We start from the raw sequence: 15,446 nt of genomic DNA, 5'->3' as shown, positions 1-15,446 counted from the left end.
CCTCTGTGCGGCGCGGCGACGGGAGCGCTCCGGGCTGCGGGACGGGGACCCCAGAGCGGGCCGGGGTGAGGAGCCCCCTCGCTGACGTTTTTTAATGCCGGACCCCTTTCCTCCTCCGCCTCCCCCCACCCCCCGGGCGCTCCCCTCGCCCGCTGAAAGTCAGCGAATAAAACAGCGGGCAGGCGAGGGGAGCGCGGGCGCCATTAGGGTTAGTTAGCAGGGGACCTCCCCACACGGCACGCACCAGGGCGCGCCCAGCACCGCCTCTTAAAGGGCCGCGGCCACGCCCACTGCACTCCCATTGGCAGGAGGGGCGCCTTCCTCCGCCGCCATTGGATGGGTCGGGAAGAGGGGGCGGGGCGTTCAGAGTGGCGGGAGTTTGGAACGCGCCGCGTGCTCGCGGGAGCGCGCCAGGACCGGGAGCGCGCCCGCCCCGCACTGCGGCCGGGATCCGGGAATGGAGCTGGGATCTGGGATAGGGAACCGGGACACGGAGCCCGGCCCGGGGCTTGGAGTGGGAGTCGGGGGCTGCTGCCAGGATTTAGGGGCTGGTACTTGGGGTTTGGGAGCTTGTGCCAGGGGTTTTGGGAGCTGGTACCAAGATTTAGGAGCTGGTGCCAGGATTTAGGGGCTGGTGCCAGGATTTTGGGTGCTGGCGTCTGGGGGTTTAGGGCCACGACTGGGTGCCCGGGGGCTGAACTCAGGGGCCCGGGCCCACATTCAAGTCCTGCCGGTCCCAGCCGAGGAGCCCTGGATGAGTAGCCGGGCGCAGACCCCGCCTTCCCCCCCGAGCAGGGCAGTGCCAGCCCCCCGCGCTCCATTGGATGAGAGTATTTGTTTATCTCTGCCGTGACCTCTCTGGGTGCCGGGCGATGCTCCCTGAAGGACCTGCTTCCTGGAGCACTCCCCTTGGACACCGGCTGCCTCCCCTCTGCTGCGTCACGTTCCTCAGAGAGGTTTTCGTGTGTTTGCTTTCTGACACTGGGATTTCCGTGGAAAAGCAAGGCGTTCCCAGGCAGTGCAGTTGTGCAGGTACAACGGAGTGTAAAGCAGTAGTGCAGAGCTCTTGGTCTTCTCAACTTTAGTCGTACATATGCTGTTCATTATCACTCTGGTAAAGAGCCTCTCAAAAAAAGTATTGTACACCTATTCAGAAAGATGTATTCATGGACTAACTAGGAATAAATTGTGCCAGACGATTTTATTGGTGTTCCCCCTAGACTCCCAGGTAACTGTAATCTCAGGTTATTTTCCATGAAGTGTTAAGTAAATTCTGTTATAAAATCACATGTATTTTAGAAATATTTTCTGTGCACTGTTTTAGGCTCAGCCTCCCTGTACTTCGACACAGTAATTGGCTGGGAGGCACTCAGGGAAGAGAGAAGCCTTCTAACGAAACTGAAAGTTTCTTATTAGGAGGAGCTCTGAGTTTGACCCCAACACCTCCCGGGACCATGCATTCAACTTAATTCCAGGGAAGAGGCCACCAGAAAACAGCAGAAAGGACTAGAGTGGGAGTAAGCCCTTGCGCCAACATGATGATAATTTATTCATGATAGAATTGGAGCAGAGCTTGTCAATCCCTGATAACTCTGTGCCAACATCAGGACAGTGACAGAGGGTTTCAGGGCAACTAAACCTTTGATTCTGAACTGTAATTTCACAGAAGGTGGTAAGTTTTTTCCACCTCAGTAGGATAATTAGTCATCTCTTCCTTGAGCCTGAGACACACATAATTCATTTTACTTTTGTGCCTTGTACAAGCAGCTTTTCTGCTCCGGTGACGTAAGATGTACCACTTTCTTTGAGAACCCATGCTCGGTGCTGTTTGTTCACAGGTGTCCAGGTCAAGCTGGAAAACAACACGGAGCAAGGAGCAGCCTTCAAAGATTGGGGTCACTGTGGGTGACACCATAACTGGAGTCCATGACATGGCATGTGCTGAGACATCAAGAGTGAGCACAGCCTGGACAGACACAGAGCTGGCACATCAGCCTGCTCAGGGAATAGCTGTGCCACTTCTTCCCCACAGCCTCACATCTGCCCAGAACATGACAATCCTGTGCTTTTTTGGATACCTACAGGAATTAAACAAAATACAGTGGTACAAGTACTTTTCCACCCCAGTCTCCATGGCAACACCAGCATCTCCCTCTGGTCAAGGTACTCTGGAGTTGTCATAGGTAAAGGACATTGGGAATGTATATGTCTAAATTATGTGGTTTGTTTTGAAAAAAATACCGGAAATATATTTGACCTGTTCACAATCCAGGCAAATTCAGCAGCTGTGAGAGCTGAGACCATTCAGCTCCTTGGAGAAGGTTATGTGACCTAAACAGGACCTTCCTTCCTTAACTGTGGTCGTCAAGCTGTGACTGAAAATATTATTGTGTCAATAGCAATACATATGCATTAGTTAATTTGTATTGTGTTTTATTAGTTTATTTACAGTTATTAAAATTTAATCCTTGGGGACTGCTGAAGATCGTGCAGGAACAAAATGGGTGTAATTATGTTACTATGTTATTGTGTTATCTGTGTTGGGGAGATATGGGGATGGGTTGCAATGTCAAACTCACGCTGAGTGCTACAGTTGTGCAGAAGTGGATTCCCAGAAGTGTTTTTCCACATGGACCTGGGAGATGTTACAAGCACAAAAAGAGCTATTAAGGATGCTCATTTTGTCACCTCTGTGCACACACATCCTTGCAGCCATTAGAACCTCTGCAACATGACAGCAGTAGCATTAAGAAATCTTGTAGCTGCCACTGCCAAACTCAACATAACGTTGTCGCTACTTACTTCCAACTTTCTTTCCTTTCCCCTTTCCCTTCTCTGTCATTCTGGAGCCTTTCCTATTTCATTTCTCTCAGCTCTTTTTACTCCTTCTCCCACCGGCTGGGGTTTGGCTTGTGTTCCCCTTTGCAAAGGATGGCAAAACCAAGTTCCCTTCTGTAGCTGCTTCCAAGATCAGGCATTTTTAGTGCCTGGTGGAGTAGAAAATCCGGGAGGATTAGTGGCTTCTCCATTCTCCAACTCCAGCTGCAGCGAGAGGCCCGCGGAGGAGTCACTGCCTGGTGTGACACGCTCTCTGTCCTGTTCCCAGCTCGGCTGTGCGTTCATCTGCCCTTCCAGCAGTGCCAAACACTCCCCGTCTCCTCCTTGAAGTTTCTGTTTCACATGGATGGTGCTATTCCCGGTGTGTGTGGGTAGCACTGGACGCTCCCGGAGCCCCCCGCTCTTGGGGGTGACCTGCGGGGGGAGAGGGGACGAGAGGCGGGGGGAGAGGGGACGAGAGGCGGGGGGAGGATGCGGGTCTTCATGGAGTGCTTGACGGGTCTCTTGGGTTGCAGATCTCCCCGATCCCGGTGCTTTGGGCACTTCGCGGGGGAGGATGAGACACCGGAGGTCGTGGTGGGGACAGCGGGGACGGTGGGGAGGGAGGGAATGAGTGGATAACCGGGAGATCGGAGCACCAGCGTAGTGGTTATCACGTTCGCCTAACACGCGAAAGGTCCCCGGTTCGATACCGGGCGGAAACACTCGCCTGGGAGGCTCGTTTTATTTTCCTCAGGAACCAGGGCGCCGCTATCGGTTTATTAAACCCGTTTCACCGGAGTTGTTTTAATTAAAGCGGCGGCGCGGCCCGGCGGGAACATCACATTAATCCCGGCTTGTTTCCCGGCTTCCCGAGCCGCCCCCGGCCGGAACTCGCGTCCCGGAAGCGGCGGCGGCGTCACCGGGACATGGCGGCCTGAAGGCAGCGCTCCCTCCTCCCTCCCTCCCTCCGCAGGTGCGCGGGGGCCGCCGCGGCCGGGCCGGGAGAGCAGCACCGGGAAGACAGCGGGGAACGCGGGGCCGGGGAGGGCGCTGCGGGCTCCGACCCGTCCGGCGGCGGGGCCGGGCCGCGGGGCTGCGGGTCCCGCGCCTCGTTCGCTCTCTCGGCGGCCCCAAAGTCCGGCCCGGTGACCGCCCGGTGCCGGTGCCCGGGTCGGTCCGAGCCGCGGGGCTCTGAGCTCGGGCGCTTCCCCGGGCCCGGTGTGACACGGCGGGACTGCTCAGCGGCCGGGGCCGGCGGAGCACAAAACCTCTGCCCGCCCCCTGTCCTAAAACCGGCGGCTCCCCGAGTCCGGGAGGATCCTCCATCCCGCTGCTACTCAAACTGCCCTCGGTGATCACCGACACTGACTCTTTTGTAATCATTAACTCCGCTGAGGGCAAAACAAAGTGACAGCTTGCACCTAAATAATTTTTTTTATTATTATTATTTTTGTGCTTTCACAGATCAGAACAGAGCGGCTGCAGCGCGTTCTCAAAATGCAGTATTCCCATCACTGTGAGCACCTGCTGGAGAGGCTGAACAAGCAGCGAGAGGCCGGATTCCTCTGCGACTGCACCGTGGTCATCGGCGAGTTCCAGTTCAAAGCGCACAGGAACGTGCTCGCCTCCTTCAGCGAGTACTTCGGGGCCTTCTACAGAGACGCGTCCGACAATAATGTTGTCCTGGATCAGACTCAAGTGAAAGCTGATGGCTTCCAAAAGCTCCTGGAATTTATTTATACGGGAAACTTAAACCTCGACAGGTAATTCACGCTGTTAAAGGAGGGAAGGGAGTAGGGAAATAAACTTTGTGGTAAGGCAGAACTGGATTCTTTGTATTAAGTTCTGGAGGAACAGTGGATGTGATGCATATTAGCAACTTGAAGTTCATCTGTTTGCATGTTTTAAAATACTACACGACCCAGGAGTGCCAAAACAAAGGTGTGTTGTGTGATATTTCACTGGTTGATAGTTCCAGTCTCCCGCTCTTTCTGTCTGGGTTGGAAGGAGTTAAACATCTTGCATGATTCTCAGGAGAGGGAAGGACCAGTGTGTTGTTTCTGGAGGTGAATTACAGTAGTCTTTTTTTGCAAAAACACACAGAAACTCTGTACGTGGTAGAGAGTAAAGTCTGAGTGATGCATGAGGATAGGCATGATTTCAGAAGATAACATTTGTTAAAATTAGCATGATCTATTACTTAAAATCTCGTATTACAGTGCCCAAAAGGAATCATAGAAAAAGTGTTTTCGCCCATTACTGCATTGAATTTGTTGTGTTGCTCCATGTACAGTGAGGATTCCTTTCAGTGGTTTTCTGTCAGCAAGAGATCATCCCTCACGAGGGATGTGTGGCTACTTAGAAGTACCTAGTTAAGAGTTTTTACTCCTTTCTCAGTGTCTGGTGTCAAATGCAGGCTTAAAACCCCTTTATTTCTCCCGAAGTGTGAAAACTCAGAGTCGAGAATTTAAGTCCAGATGCAGGGTGTTTCTTTAATTAGCTACAAGCATTACCAGCAGTAGAGCAGTGCACAGCCATGTGCTGGAGTTAGTGGTTGGTGCTTTGACAGTTACAAATGAGCAGAAGTGTGCAGCTTTCTTGGTGCCTGGGACTGCAGCAGGAGAGTTTCTGGGTTTTTTGAACCCAGTGCTCATATGGTACAAGATGCTGAAACAGTTGTATTCATGTACAGAGAGTAATTGTGCAAGTTACTTATTGTTCAACTGCATTTAATGTGTAATAGAGTGTTAGAATTATGTTGTTTACCATTGATCTCTCTTTAAAGTGCTGTAAATCCATAAATTTGGTGGTACCCATTGATGGTACATGTTGCCACCTTTTCTGGATCAATTCTTTCTAAACCATCAAGGTCTGTGTTGTAGGAACTGCAAAACAGAGTGTAGTGGTTTAAATGAGGACTTCCTTGGTGTTAGTGGTGTCTGTGTGCAGCTGATACAGAATTAAGACTCTTTGCAGATTGTTTTATAAAACAAGATTAATACCTGCCTCACAGAATTGCTGAGGTGAATTTGCTGCTGGTGAATTACCTGACACTTTTGCCAGAAGGATTATGGGGTGGTAATTTATGCATTTTATTCTCCGGTGTTTTATCTCTTTCTGCTGTGATTTCTGAGCTTTTTGGTCCAATAAGCATCACCACCTTACAAATTGACTTTTAAAATTCTACAAAGGCATGTAATGGAAATAAAAATCCTCAGTTCGAGGGTGTGCAGACCCCACTAGACAATGACTTCAGCTCAGGAGGAATAGACATTCTAGAGCCCTGTGTTGCTGCAGCACTGAGAGATCAGACCTTGCTGTGTGGTCTCAAAGTTATATTTTCTGACACTGTAACTTTTCCGTAGCTCTGTGTCCCTGCGTGATACAGTTGGTGCAGAACAAATGTTTTCTTTGTCCGGAATGTTTCACCCAAGCCTTGTTTCCTTGCAGCTGGAATGTTAAAGAGATTCACCAGGCTGCCGACTATCTCAAAGTGGAAGAAGTGGTCACTAAATGCAAGATCAAGATGGAGGACTTTGCTTTTATTGCTAATCCCTCTTCCACAGAGACATCCAGTATCACTGGGAACGTCGAAATGAATCAGCAGACTTGCCTTCTGACTCTCAGAGATTACAATAATCGGGAGAAAGCAGATGCTGCTGCTGCTGCTGCTGCAGAGCTGGTTCAACCCCTGGCAAAGAAAGCAGCTTTGGAAAAGAAATCGCCTCAACCCAAAAAGCGGAAGAAGAATTTCAGCCCCCCCAAAAGCACAGAGAATAAATCCCTCCCGTATCAGAACGATGTGACCGAGAACACATCCATTGAGATGTTTTTAGATGCAAACAAACTGGCCACCCAGATAACAGAGCAGGCTGCCCAGGGCAGTGATAACTCCGAGCTGCAGCTGGCAGCCGTGGGGGAGAGCGAGACGCTGGCAGCGCAGGATATGCTGGCCCAGACCATGGCAGCCAAACAGAAACGGGGGAAGCCTCAGCAGAGCTGTGCCCTGAAGGAGCACTGCATGTCCAACATAGCCAGTGACAAGGGCTCTTACCAGCTGGAGAGCTCGGGAGAGGAGCTGGACCAGAAGTACTCCAAAGCCAAGCCAGTGTGCAACACGTGTGGGAAAGTGTTCTCGGAGGCGAGCAGCCTCCGTCGGCACATGAGGATACACAAGGGGGTGAAGCCCTACGTGTGTCACCTGTGTGGGAAGGCATTCACCCAGTGCAATCAGCTGAAAACACATGTAAGAACTCACACAGGTAAGACTTTGGCCTCGTGGGCTGTGGAGACTTGAAATCACACACAGCCTCTGAACGCAGGACTAGAAAGATCTTTGCGTTCTGACTCCTTCCTCCTGAAATTTTGTTTGTTGGGATAGCACTGATATCCCGGTAGCAGGAAATGTTTCAGCATTTTTCAGTACAAAATCATAGTTTCTACTTTTAGTAGCTAGAGAGGACTTTGTAAGTCTGAGCATCTTGATTTCTGGAGAGGCTCAGAAGAGCTGGCTTTAGCTCTGTAGAGTGATGGAGTGCCAAAAGCTACTGTCAGTAGAGCATGAAAATCTTGCTGTACTTGATACCAGAATTCCTCTTGCTTTTTTTTAAGCTTTAAAACATAATACATGTTTGAGAACAAAAGTGGGGAAAAAATGCACTCTTGTTACAAATAACTTGTCCCTTAGGGTCTTCAGAAACAAGTAGAGAAGTTGGCTGAATTACTACAGCATCTGGGATTTTATTTAGTAAAAATACAGCTGGAATGTGTGATGTTGCATTCAGTAACATTACCAGGAGTTTATGTCATATCAAGCATCAAAGAGAAATCAGTTAGAAACACTTAAGTATTTTAAAACAACATGTCTGACTTAAAAAGATGATGAACAACAAATTGCTGGAGCCTGATTGTGAGCAGAATTCAGGGATGGTGCTGGTAGGAATGTCATCTGTACTTCGTACTTCTGAGGGTATTGTCCTAGGAATTTCTGCATGAGTGGGTAGGGAATTCCATGGTGTTGGTTGCTAGATGGCACATTAGATGTCTAATACTTTTACTTTTGAAGATTTTATGTACACGATATACTTGTGAGTTGTTGAGTTTGTGGTTTGATTGTGCACTGCCACAGAATGGCAGAGAAAGGCCTTTTTTACTGTCATCTGGGACTGCAGAGTTGCACAAGCCCTTGCAGGAGACTGTGCAGCACTAAGAGAACATGACTAGTCAGAGAAGTACCTGCAGCATTCTGCAGCAGACACTAACAAGAAATTAGTCAGCATTAGACTGTACATTGAAAACTTTCTATGAAATAGATTTGTTACTGTTGGGCAGGCAAGAAAAAGCAGATGATTTACTGGTTCATCTTGAATATTTTGAATGATGAATAGACATAACCAGCAAAAAGTCTGAAAATGTGGTAGCAGCATTCTTAAAATAATGTGGAGAAAGTGGCACTATTAAAAACATTATTACCTTTTTTTTCCCCACAAACATAATGTGCTACAAAATAGTCTTGTTATCCGCTGTGAAGTATTAGAACAGACACCTGAGCTCTGCTCGGGTCATGGATTGCAAAGCTTTCTTAGGTAAATACAGAGAGCACAAGGGTGTTCCTTTTCACCAGGGGAGAAGCCATACAAGTGTGAACTGTGTGACAAGGGCTTTGCTCAGAAGTGCCAGCTGGTGTTCCACAGCCGGATGCATCACGGAGAGGAGAAACCCTACAAATGTGACGTCTGCAACCTGCAGTTTGCAACCTCGAGCAACCTGAAGATTCACGCCAGGTGGGCACGAGGGAGATCCTGCAAATGCTTGTCCTTGGGTCTGTTTAAATAGAATCCTTTACTCCAGTGTGAGCAAGAGTTACACATTCACATAATTTTGGCATTTCTCCCTCTTTTCTCGTGGGACTTCTCTCACAGTGCCTAACAGAATAATTCCATGGATGTACTTGCTCATTAGGGAGGAGATTTGTGCTGTATGAATGTTGCAGCCTGTGCACTGGTATCCCTGTGGCAGGGGCACAGGGTTTGTTTTAAACTGCTTGCAGCACCAGAGAGTTCCATGGTGGGAAGTGACAGAGCAGTTCTCGCTGCTGTCTGTGTGTGGCTTTCAGCATTTTTGGCAGAAGCAGGAACGGTATTCCCTTGTTGGGAATCGTCATCTTGTCTTTCACTAAAATGCAAAGCATGCTGAGTTCCCATGGTGCATGTTACACATGCAGGGCCTGTATTTCAGTTCAGCTGCCGTGGAAATCACGGATGTGCTGATCCCAGATGGAACAGGCCATGAGTTTCACTCCACAAGAACTGCAGGCTCAGTTGTTACATCTCCGCTGTATCCCAGACCATTAGCAGAAGGAGCTTTGGGGATGAAGCACTAACTGAGGCAGGTTCTTCTGCAGTGGGTGCTGCTCCCCTTCCCTCCTGGAGGTGACGGGGGTGTTGTTTTTCAGGAAGCACAGCGGGGAGAAGCCGTACGTGTGTGACCGGTGCGGGCAGCGCTTTGCCCAGGCCAGCACCCTCACCTACCACGTCCGGCGCCACACCGGGGAGAAGCCCTACGTGTGTGACAGCTGTGGGAAAGCCTTTGCTGTCTCCAGCTCCCTCATCACCCATTCCCGGAAACACACAGGTAAGGGGGGACAGAATCCCAGAGCTGGAAGGGACCTGCAAGGGAGGGAGCACAAACAGGCCTGGCCAGGGAGGGCTGGATCCTGCAGAAGGGTTGGAGATGGGTAATGACACAGAAGTTACCTCTGGAGTTGTCATCTAGTTCCTTTCTCATGTTTTTTTCCCTCTGATTGCAGTTTAGGGAGCTCTTTCTCCCACTGGACATTACCTCTGTTTCAGTTTGATTTGTTCTCTGTGTGTATTCTGGTTTATGTATTGAAATAACAGAGTCCTTGTGTTTCCTTTAGGAGAGAAGCCATATATCTGTGGCATTTGTGAAAAGAGTTTTATTTCCTCTGGAGAGCTCAATAAACATTTTCGGTCCCATACAGGTCAGTTTTCGGACAAGCTGCTTCCTGCACTATAAATTATATTCTACACTTTTGCCTTTAAAGTGCACTGTATTGGGCTGTACCTGAAAGTAGCAGATTTTCTTAATTTATGCATCTCTGGGCTAACATAATGTAAAGAAAAAAGTCATTCATTTTTTTTAATTGCCTTTTTCAGAGTGGTATCTTTGCACCAGCGTAGGTGTTGATGTATGATCAAGGCTTTACTTTAAATGTTTAAGGTCTTCTTGCTTTATTTTAAACTGTTATTTTGGAAATAATTTTATTCTGAACATAGACACACAGACACACAGACAAACTAAGAGTTACAAAGTTGTGGTTTAAAATACAACATTGAAATCCGTTATCCTGCATCTCTGACTGTATTTTCTTTCAATGTCAAGATTGTTCTAACTACCAAACCAATATTTTTCAGGTGAAAGACCATTTATCTGTGAAATGTGTGGAAATTCTTACACAGATATAAAAAATCTAAAGAAGCACAAAACGAAAGTTCACGCAGGTGAGTTCTTTGTGCAAAGAAAGGAACTACATCAGTTTTTTTGCCTCCAGTGCTGAATAAATCTTTTTGCTCATGCAGGCCTAAAATTAGAAAATAAAAGATTTTTGGATAATAGCTCTCTTTTAGAGCCAAAAGCATCTGCTTTAGAGATGTTCAGGTATCCAGCCTTGTTTAGGAGTGCCTCTGTACACCTCGTCTGTCCATCCTTGTGTATTGGCCATAAATCCCTGCCTCTGTCATATGGAAAGAGGAATAATAGGTGTCTGTGCCCATGTGGATTGGGAGGGAGAGAATGAGAAAGCAAGAGCCATGTGCAGAGACAGATTTGAATTTAGGAAGGCCCCAGTGCAGCAGGAAGCCGGGGGTGAGGGGAGAGCAGCATTAAGTGTGGAGGGGGCCCAGCAGAGCCTGAGGGTGTGAGCTGGGAGAGCTGCCAAGGCAGGCCAGCTCTCATGGAGAGACAGAAGGCAGACAGAAGTGCCCCAGCACTGAAAGAACAGTCTTTGGAGCATGATTTGAAAGAGGAAGGGTCAGATATCCAGTGTGGTTTAACCAGAGAGCCATCCAAGAGCAGTGTCAGGCTGCGTTCAAACAGGAAGGCAGCGAGGAGCCCATTAACAGAGATTTCAATTAGGAATAGAAAGTCATTTCTCAAGTGACTGGATAAAATCTATAATGTGTCTGGCTGGAATGGAGTTAACAAATATTTTCTTCTGAAGAAGTTTATGGATAAATGATACATTGTACATTGCTACCTTAGATAAAAAAGGATGCTTGGCCGTGGCTCTGGTTCTGAGATTTTCTGGGGTGGGAAATCTCAAGGAAACTTTCATAACTACATTTTTTTAAAGGTCCTTTGTTCACTGTGATGTTAAGGATTTGTTGTCTCCTGTACCATGCCAAGTAGAGATCAGGTTGGAATGCATCATCCTTCTAGTTGTCACACTACAAGCAGCAGCAGATGTGACTCCCAGTGCCTACACTGTATTTACAGCTTGCTCTGGCTTTCCAGCAGATGGAAGCCACTGGTATCCCAGCTGTCCAGGCAGCCTAGGACACACTAAGTGTTGGCTTTGACAGTCAGTTGAGAAGGAATTTGCAGAATTTGCGCAGGAACTTTTAAACAGATTTTTTTTTTCTTTGTCTTTTCCTCAGGACCCGAAACTCCCCCCGATTCTAATGCACTTGATAATTCTTTCAATGAACAAGAATCCATTCAGAGTCAGAAAAGTCCTTTGTCGGAGTCCATAGATGTGAAGCCCTCTGAGATGTCTTTAGCACTTCCTCTTCCCATTGGGACTGAAGACCACCAGATGCTGCTTCCCGTGACAGGGAGCCAGTCCCCTTCATCAGAAACACTGCTGAGATCTGCTGTGACTGGATACTCAGAACCTCAGTTCATTTTCTTGCAGCAGTTGTACTGACAGAGCAGTAGTTTGGTAGCGAACCTGCAAACGTTTGGTAAGATGCACATGATCAAACAAGCAGTCACGCTCTTTGAATTGGACTTGTTCTTTGTTTTCCCTTTGTGTAAAGACACCTGTAAGGCATCTCCATCATGCAGTGCTGAATTGTGCTAATCTACAATCAGATTTCTATTTGCAATTCACACTGATTTCTAGGAGACGATTCCTTTCCAGCAACACCTGCCTTAAGAATTCCCTGTTAACGTATGTTAATGTGTTTTGGAGATCTCCTCCCATGTTTCTGCTGATTTGATGTGTCACAATGTCACTTGAGAACAGATATTTTAAGCCATATTTGATAGTTTAAGAATATTAACCCAGAGGTGCAAGGGAAAGTCATAATTTGGCTGTATTCATAAGCCTGCACTCCAAGGTGCTGGAATGGTCCATGGGGAAGGTCAGTCAGGGCTCTGCTGAGGTGCTTGCAAAGATTTGCTGCTGGCTGCCAGAAGTGCCATCTGCAGGTGAAGCCTGACCAGAGGGAAAAAAAGGTTTGGGTGTATTTTCCTGACAAGACAAGTAAGGGAAGGTTAATTTCTTTCTGTAGTGTGGCAAGTCAGAGAGTCCTAATGGCATAGAAACTATTGGGTCTTCTTTCCAACAAGTTGCCTTTGTTTGTTTGTTTAAGTCAATCCAGCGTTGTCATATCTTGTCCCAGATTTATTGTTCACATCCCTAAACTGCCCCAGGTTTGGCACAAACAGCAACAAAAAGAGAGCTGGAACATGCATGTTGTAGATGAGACAAAAAGATGCAGTGACTTAATTTGTGAGGCATCAGTGAGAGCTTCATAATCCTTTTTTTACTGTAGTGCTGCTTCTTGTGCTAGACAAGAGGTCCAGAAGAGGAAATAAATCCTGCCCTTCACTGTGAAAATAGTAAGTGAACACTACATGAGGGGGTATTAAAGACTAATACAGCAGAGCAGATGGATATTCTTCCAGGGGAGATTTTGTTAGAGTGTGACTGATTTAACTGAAGTTTTTGTGTATTGCTTTAACTCTCATGTCACTTGTCCACAGTAAATGCACAAAACTGGTACCTAGCAAGGCCCATACAAAGATATGTTTTATTCCTAACAACAGACATATTTAAAGAGCAACATTTTTTAGTGTCTTGGTAGGGTCATAAAAGACTAGGTGACCGTAGGAGTACTCTCCTACTCTGTTTTGCCAGTTTGTGCCATTAGCAATGTAAGCATTATCTAAGTAATCATCAAATAGTAATGAAACAGTGATCATACTGTACCAACAATGCATTTAGAGCTGTACTTTGTTGGTTATTTACTTGGTGCTAGCATTTATTTCCACTGATGCCTTGTGTCCAGACACTGATAAATAGAAAAGCATAGGAGATACCTCTTAACTGATCCTGTTCTACACGGAGTAATAATTAATCTGCACCTTAAACAGACTCATGAAAAATTTCTTGTAGGGTTTCATTTAAATATTCTGCAAGTGATCCCCTGACTCCTGACCATGACTATAGATTTATTTTTTCTCTTCCTACATGTTTGTACTTGTAAAGTAATAGACCTTTTGCTTCTTTGTGTTGATCATATTAGTATATGCCACGTTTAAAACCTGCTGCTTGATCATATTTTATGCTTTAATATATGGTAAATTTGCTGATAAAGTCTGCCACGGACAGCAGGAGTACAGCCATGTTCAATGGGAACATCCTTAATTCAGGAATCTCTCACTCTGTCCACTGGAGCTGATCATTGATGGACCTGCCTGACCTTTAATTTCTTGATCTCTCTGTCCCACAACATTTATGAACAGCTGATGTTCATAACACTAGCAGAAGACAAAGGATGAAGTTCTCTGGTATTTTTTTTCCTGTTTCTTTGGCATTTCCCCTTTTCTTCCCCTTTTTTCTTTTTTAGCTCCTGTTGTTGCTGTAGCCCCTGAAGGATTCCTTAGCCTTGCCATTTAAGACTGAAGAACCCCAAAGATTGGGATCTTTAGTGTGTTTATCTTGTCCAAAGCTTCCTCTTTACTTTCTCTCTCTGAAAATAGAGCAGAAATCTTGAGACAGACATAGGCTTAGTCATGAATACTGAGAAAGAAAACACCCTACAACTGATACCTTCCATATCTAAACAGGTTTGGAAGACAAACTAACAATATGCTGCTGTTCCCTGAGGAAAAGTAGCTGAAGATAAACATGTCCAGGATAAATGACCATGAGAGAGAACTAGCTCTGGAAAGAAACCTAAAAAATAATTACATTCCTACATAGAAAATGCATTCCATAACAACGTTCGTTTGGACTGGTTTTATATTTCTAAAATTATAGCTTGTTACTGTATTCTTAGATTTCAGACTTTTTTAAAAAATACAGTGCTTAGATTTATACAGGATTTGTTTAGATACTTATAACAGTAACACTTGCTTTATTAGTCATTTAGTTTTCTTTATAGACAAGAAGATAATCATTATTTTTTACAAGACAACAATTTTAACCTTTCTTAATAGAATACACAGGCTTGTAGTTTTGTCTTGGAGCAATAATTTAGTGACCTGCACTCTTGAATCCCCATCTGAGAATCTTGATTTTTAGCCTCATTTTTCATGAAGATATCTCAGCTGCTGAGGTATGATCTCTACAAACTGTATTCATTTACTAGAATATAGATTTTAAGTATATATATATATAAATATATTTGTAGGTGTGTTCAGGCTATAGGTCTGGACTGTACCTTTTGCCAATAGATGCATGGAAATCAGCTGCACATCTGAAGTCCTAGGCTTAGGGATTCTGGGTTCATTTGGGAGGTACAAGGCTCATAACAGTATTGGTCATTTCTGTAAGGGATTAATATGGGAAAGCATGGAATCTTTGTAGGCAGACGTCTCCTTGCAAAAGGAAAGAAGGAATTTTAATAATTCTGTTAACAGTCATTTAGAGACAAGGACATGAGCTGTCTGTTGTTTCAGTCAGTTTTGCACTGAAGTTGGTGCAAGTTTTGCCTGAGTAGCTTCTCTGCATCTAGAAATCTCTGAAATATTTAGGTGAGAATAGCTCCTTGTATGACATTTACTTCCAAATTTGTGCCCGTAAGTGGGCACAAAGCATGACAACCTTTCTGATATCATTTGTTAAAGAGCAATTTTCAAGTAAGACAAGTCCCACATGAAGGATTTCAGGGCTGTGATCCCGGAGAGGCTCAATAAGCCTTGCAGAATTAAGTTCAGATAAGGACTAATAACTGATTTTTTTGGTTAAATTATTTTTAAACTATGTCATGTATATACAATTTTTCCTCTGTTATTTGTATATACCTCAACTCTCAATTTTATAATCCCCTGGGAAGGGAGGGGGTTGTACATATTTAGCCTGAAGTGTTTTATGTTAGACTTTAATAAACTTGTTTTGTAATTTTCCCTCACCTTGTGTCTCCTGTTTATGACTGCACCAACAGCAAGAGGGAAACAGTCAAACATCACCCCCCTCACAGCACCCTGGAACAAGGACCATGGGGGCCCTTGGAGCACAGGGTGGGCTTTAGGGGACCTGTGCTGTACCACTGCCCAGCTGGATCAGTCATTTTCTTCCCTTTGAAACTGGGGCAAAGATTCTGCCTTTCAGCAAAGTAGAGCAAGTTCTAAAAGCTGGAAGGATGGTTTTCAGA

At 46.0% G+C, this 15,446-nt stretch overlaps 1 protein-coding gene across 2 annotated transcripts; it reads left to right on the top strand.

The window, feature by feature from the left end:
• Positions 1-3,732: 3,732 nt before the first annotated feature.
• On the top strand, positions 3,733-15,203 carry MYNN (myoneurin). 2 transcript variants are annotated; one of them, XM_027647425.1, is made up of 8 exons: positions 3,733-3,793; positions 4,285-4,583; positions 6,271-7,082; positions 8,444-8,603; positions 9,275-9,453; positions 9,740-9,823; positions 10,257-10,343; positions 11,499-15,203. In XM_027647425.1, exons 2-8 carry the CDS (start codon positions 4,318-4,320, stop codon positions 11,765-11,767), a joined length of 1,857 nt encoding a protein of 618 aa, XP_027503226.1. In that variant the 5' UTR covers positions 3,733-3,793; positions 4,285-4,317; the 3' UTR covers positions 11,768-15,203. The 2 variants fall into 2 exon arrangements, with proteins under 2 accessions (XP_027503226.1, XP_027503227.1); XM_027647426.1 differs by lacking the exon at positions 3,733-3,793 and adding an exon at positions 4,187-4,195.
• Positions 15,204-15,446: the final 243 nt, after the last annotated feature.

Source organism: Corapipo altera, unplaced genomic scaffold, assembly GCF_003945725.1.
Source record: "Corapipo altera isolate COAL_440 unplaced genomic scaffold, ASM394572v1 113, whole genome shotgun sequence".
NCBI lineage: Eukaryota > Metazoa > Chordata > Aves > Passeriformes > Pipridae > Corapipo > Corapipo altera.
Note: the sequence above shows the minus strand (reverse complement) of the source record. Positions and strands in the feature narration are given on the sequence as shown.

Coding starts and splice junctions, on each gene's coding strand:
- MYNN (XM_027647425.1), top strand. CDS start 4,318: ATGCAGTATTCCCATCACTGTGAGCACCTGCTGGAGAGGCTGAACAAG. Junction 4,584..6,270: donor GGAAACTTAAACCTCGACAG/GTAATTCACGCT, acceptor GTTTCCTTGCAG/CTGGAATGTTAAAGAGATTC. Junction 7,083..8,443: donor ACATGTAAGAACTCACACAG/GTAAGACTTTGG, acceptor CCTTTTCACCAG/GGGAGAAGCCATACAAGTGT.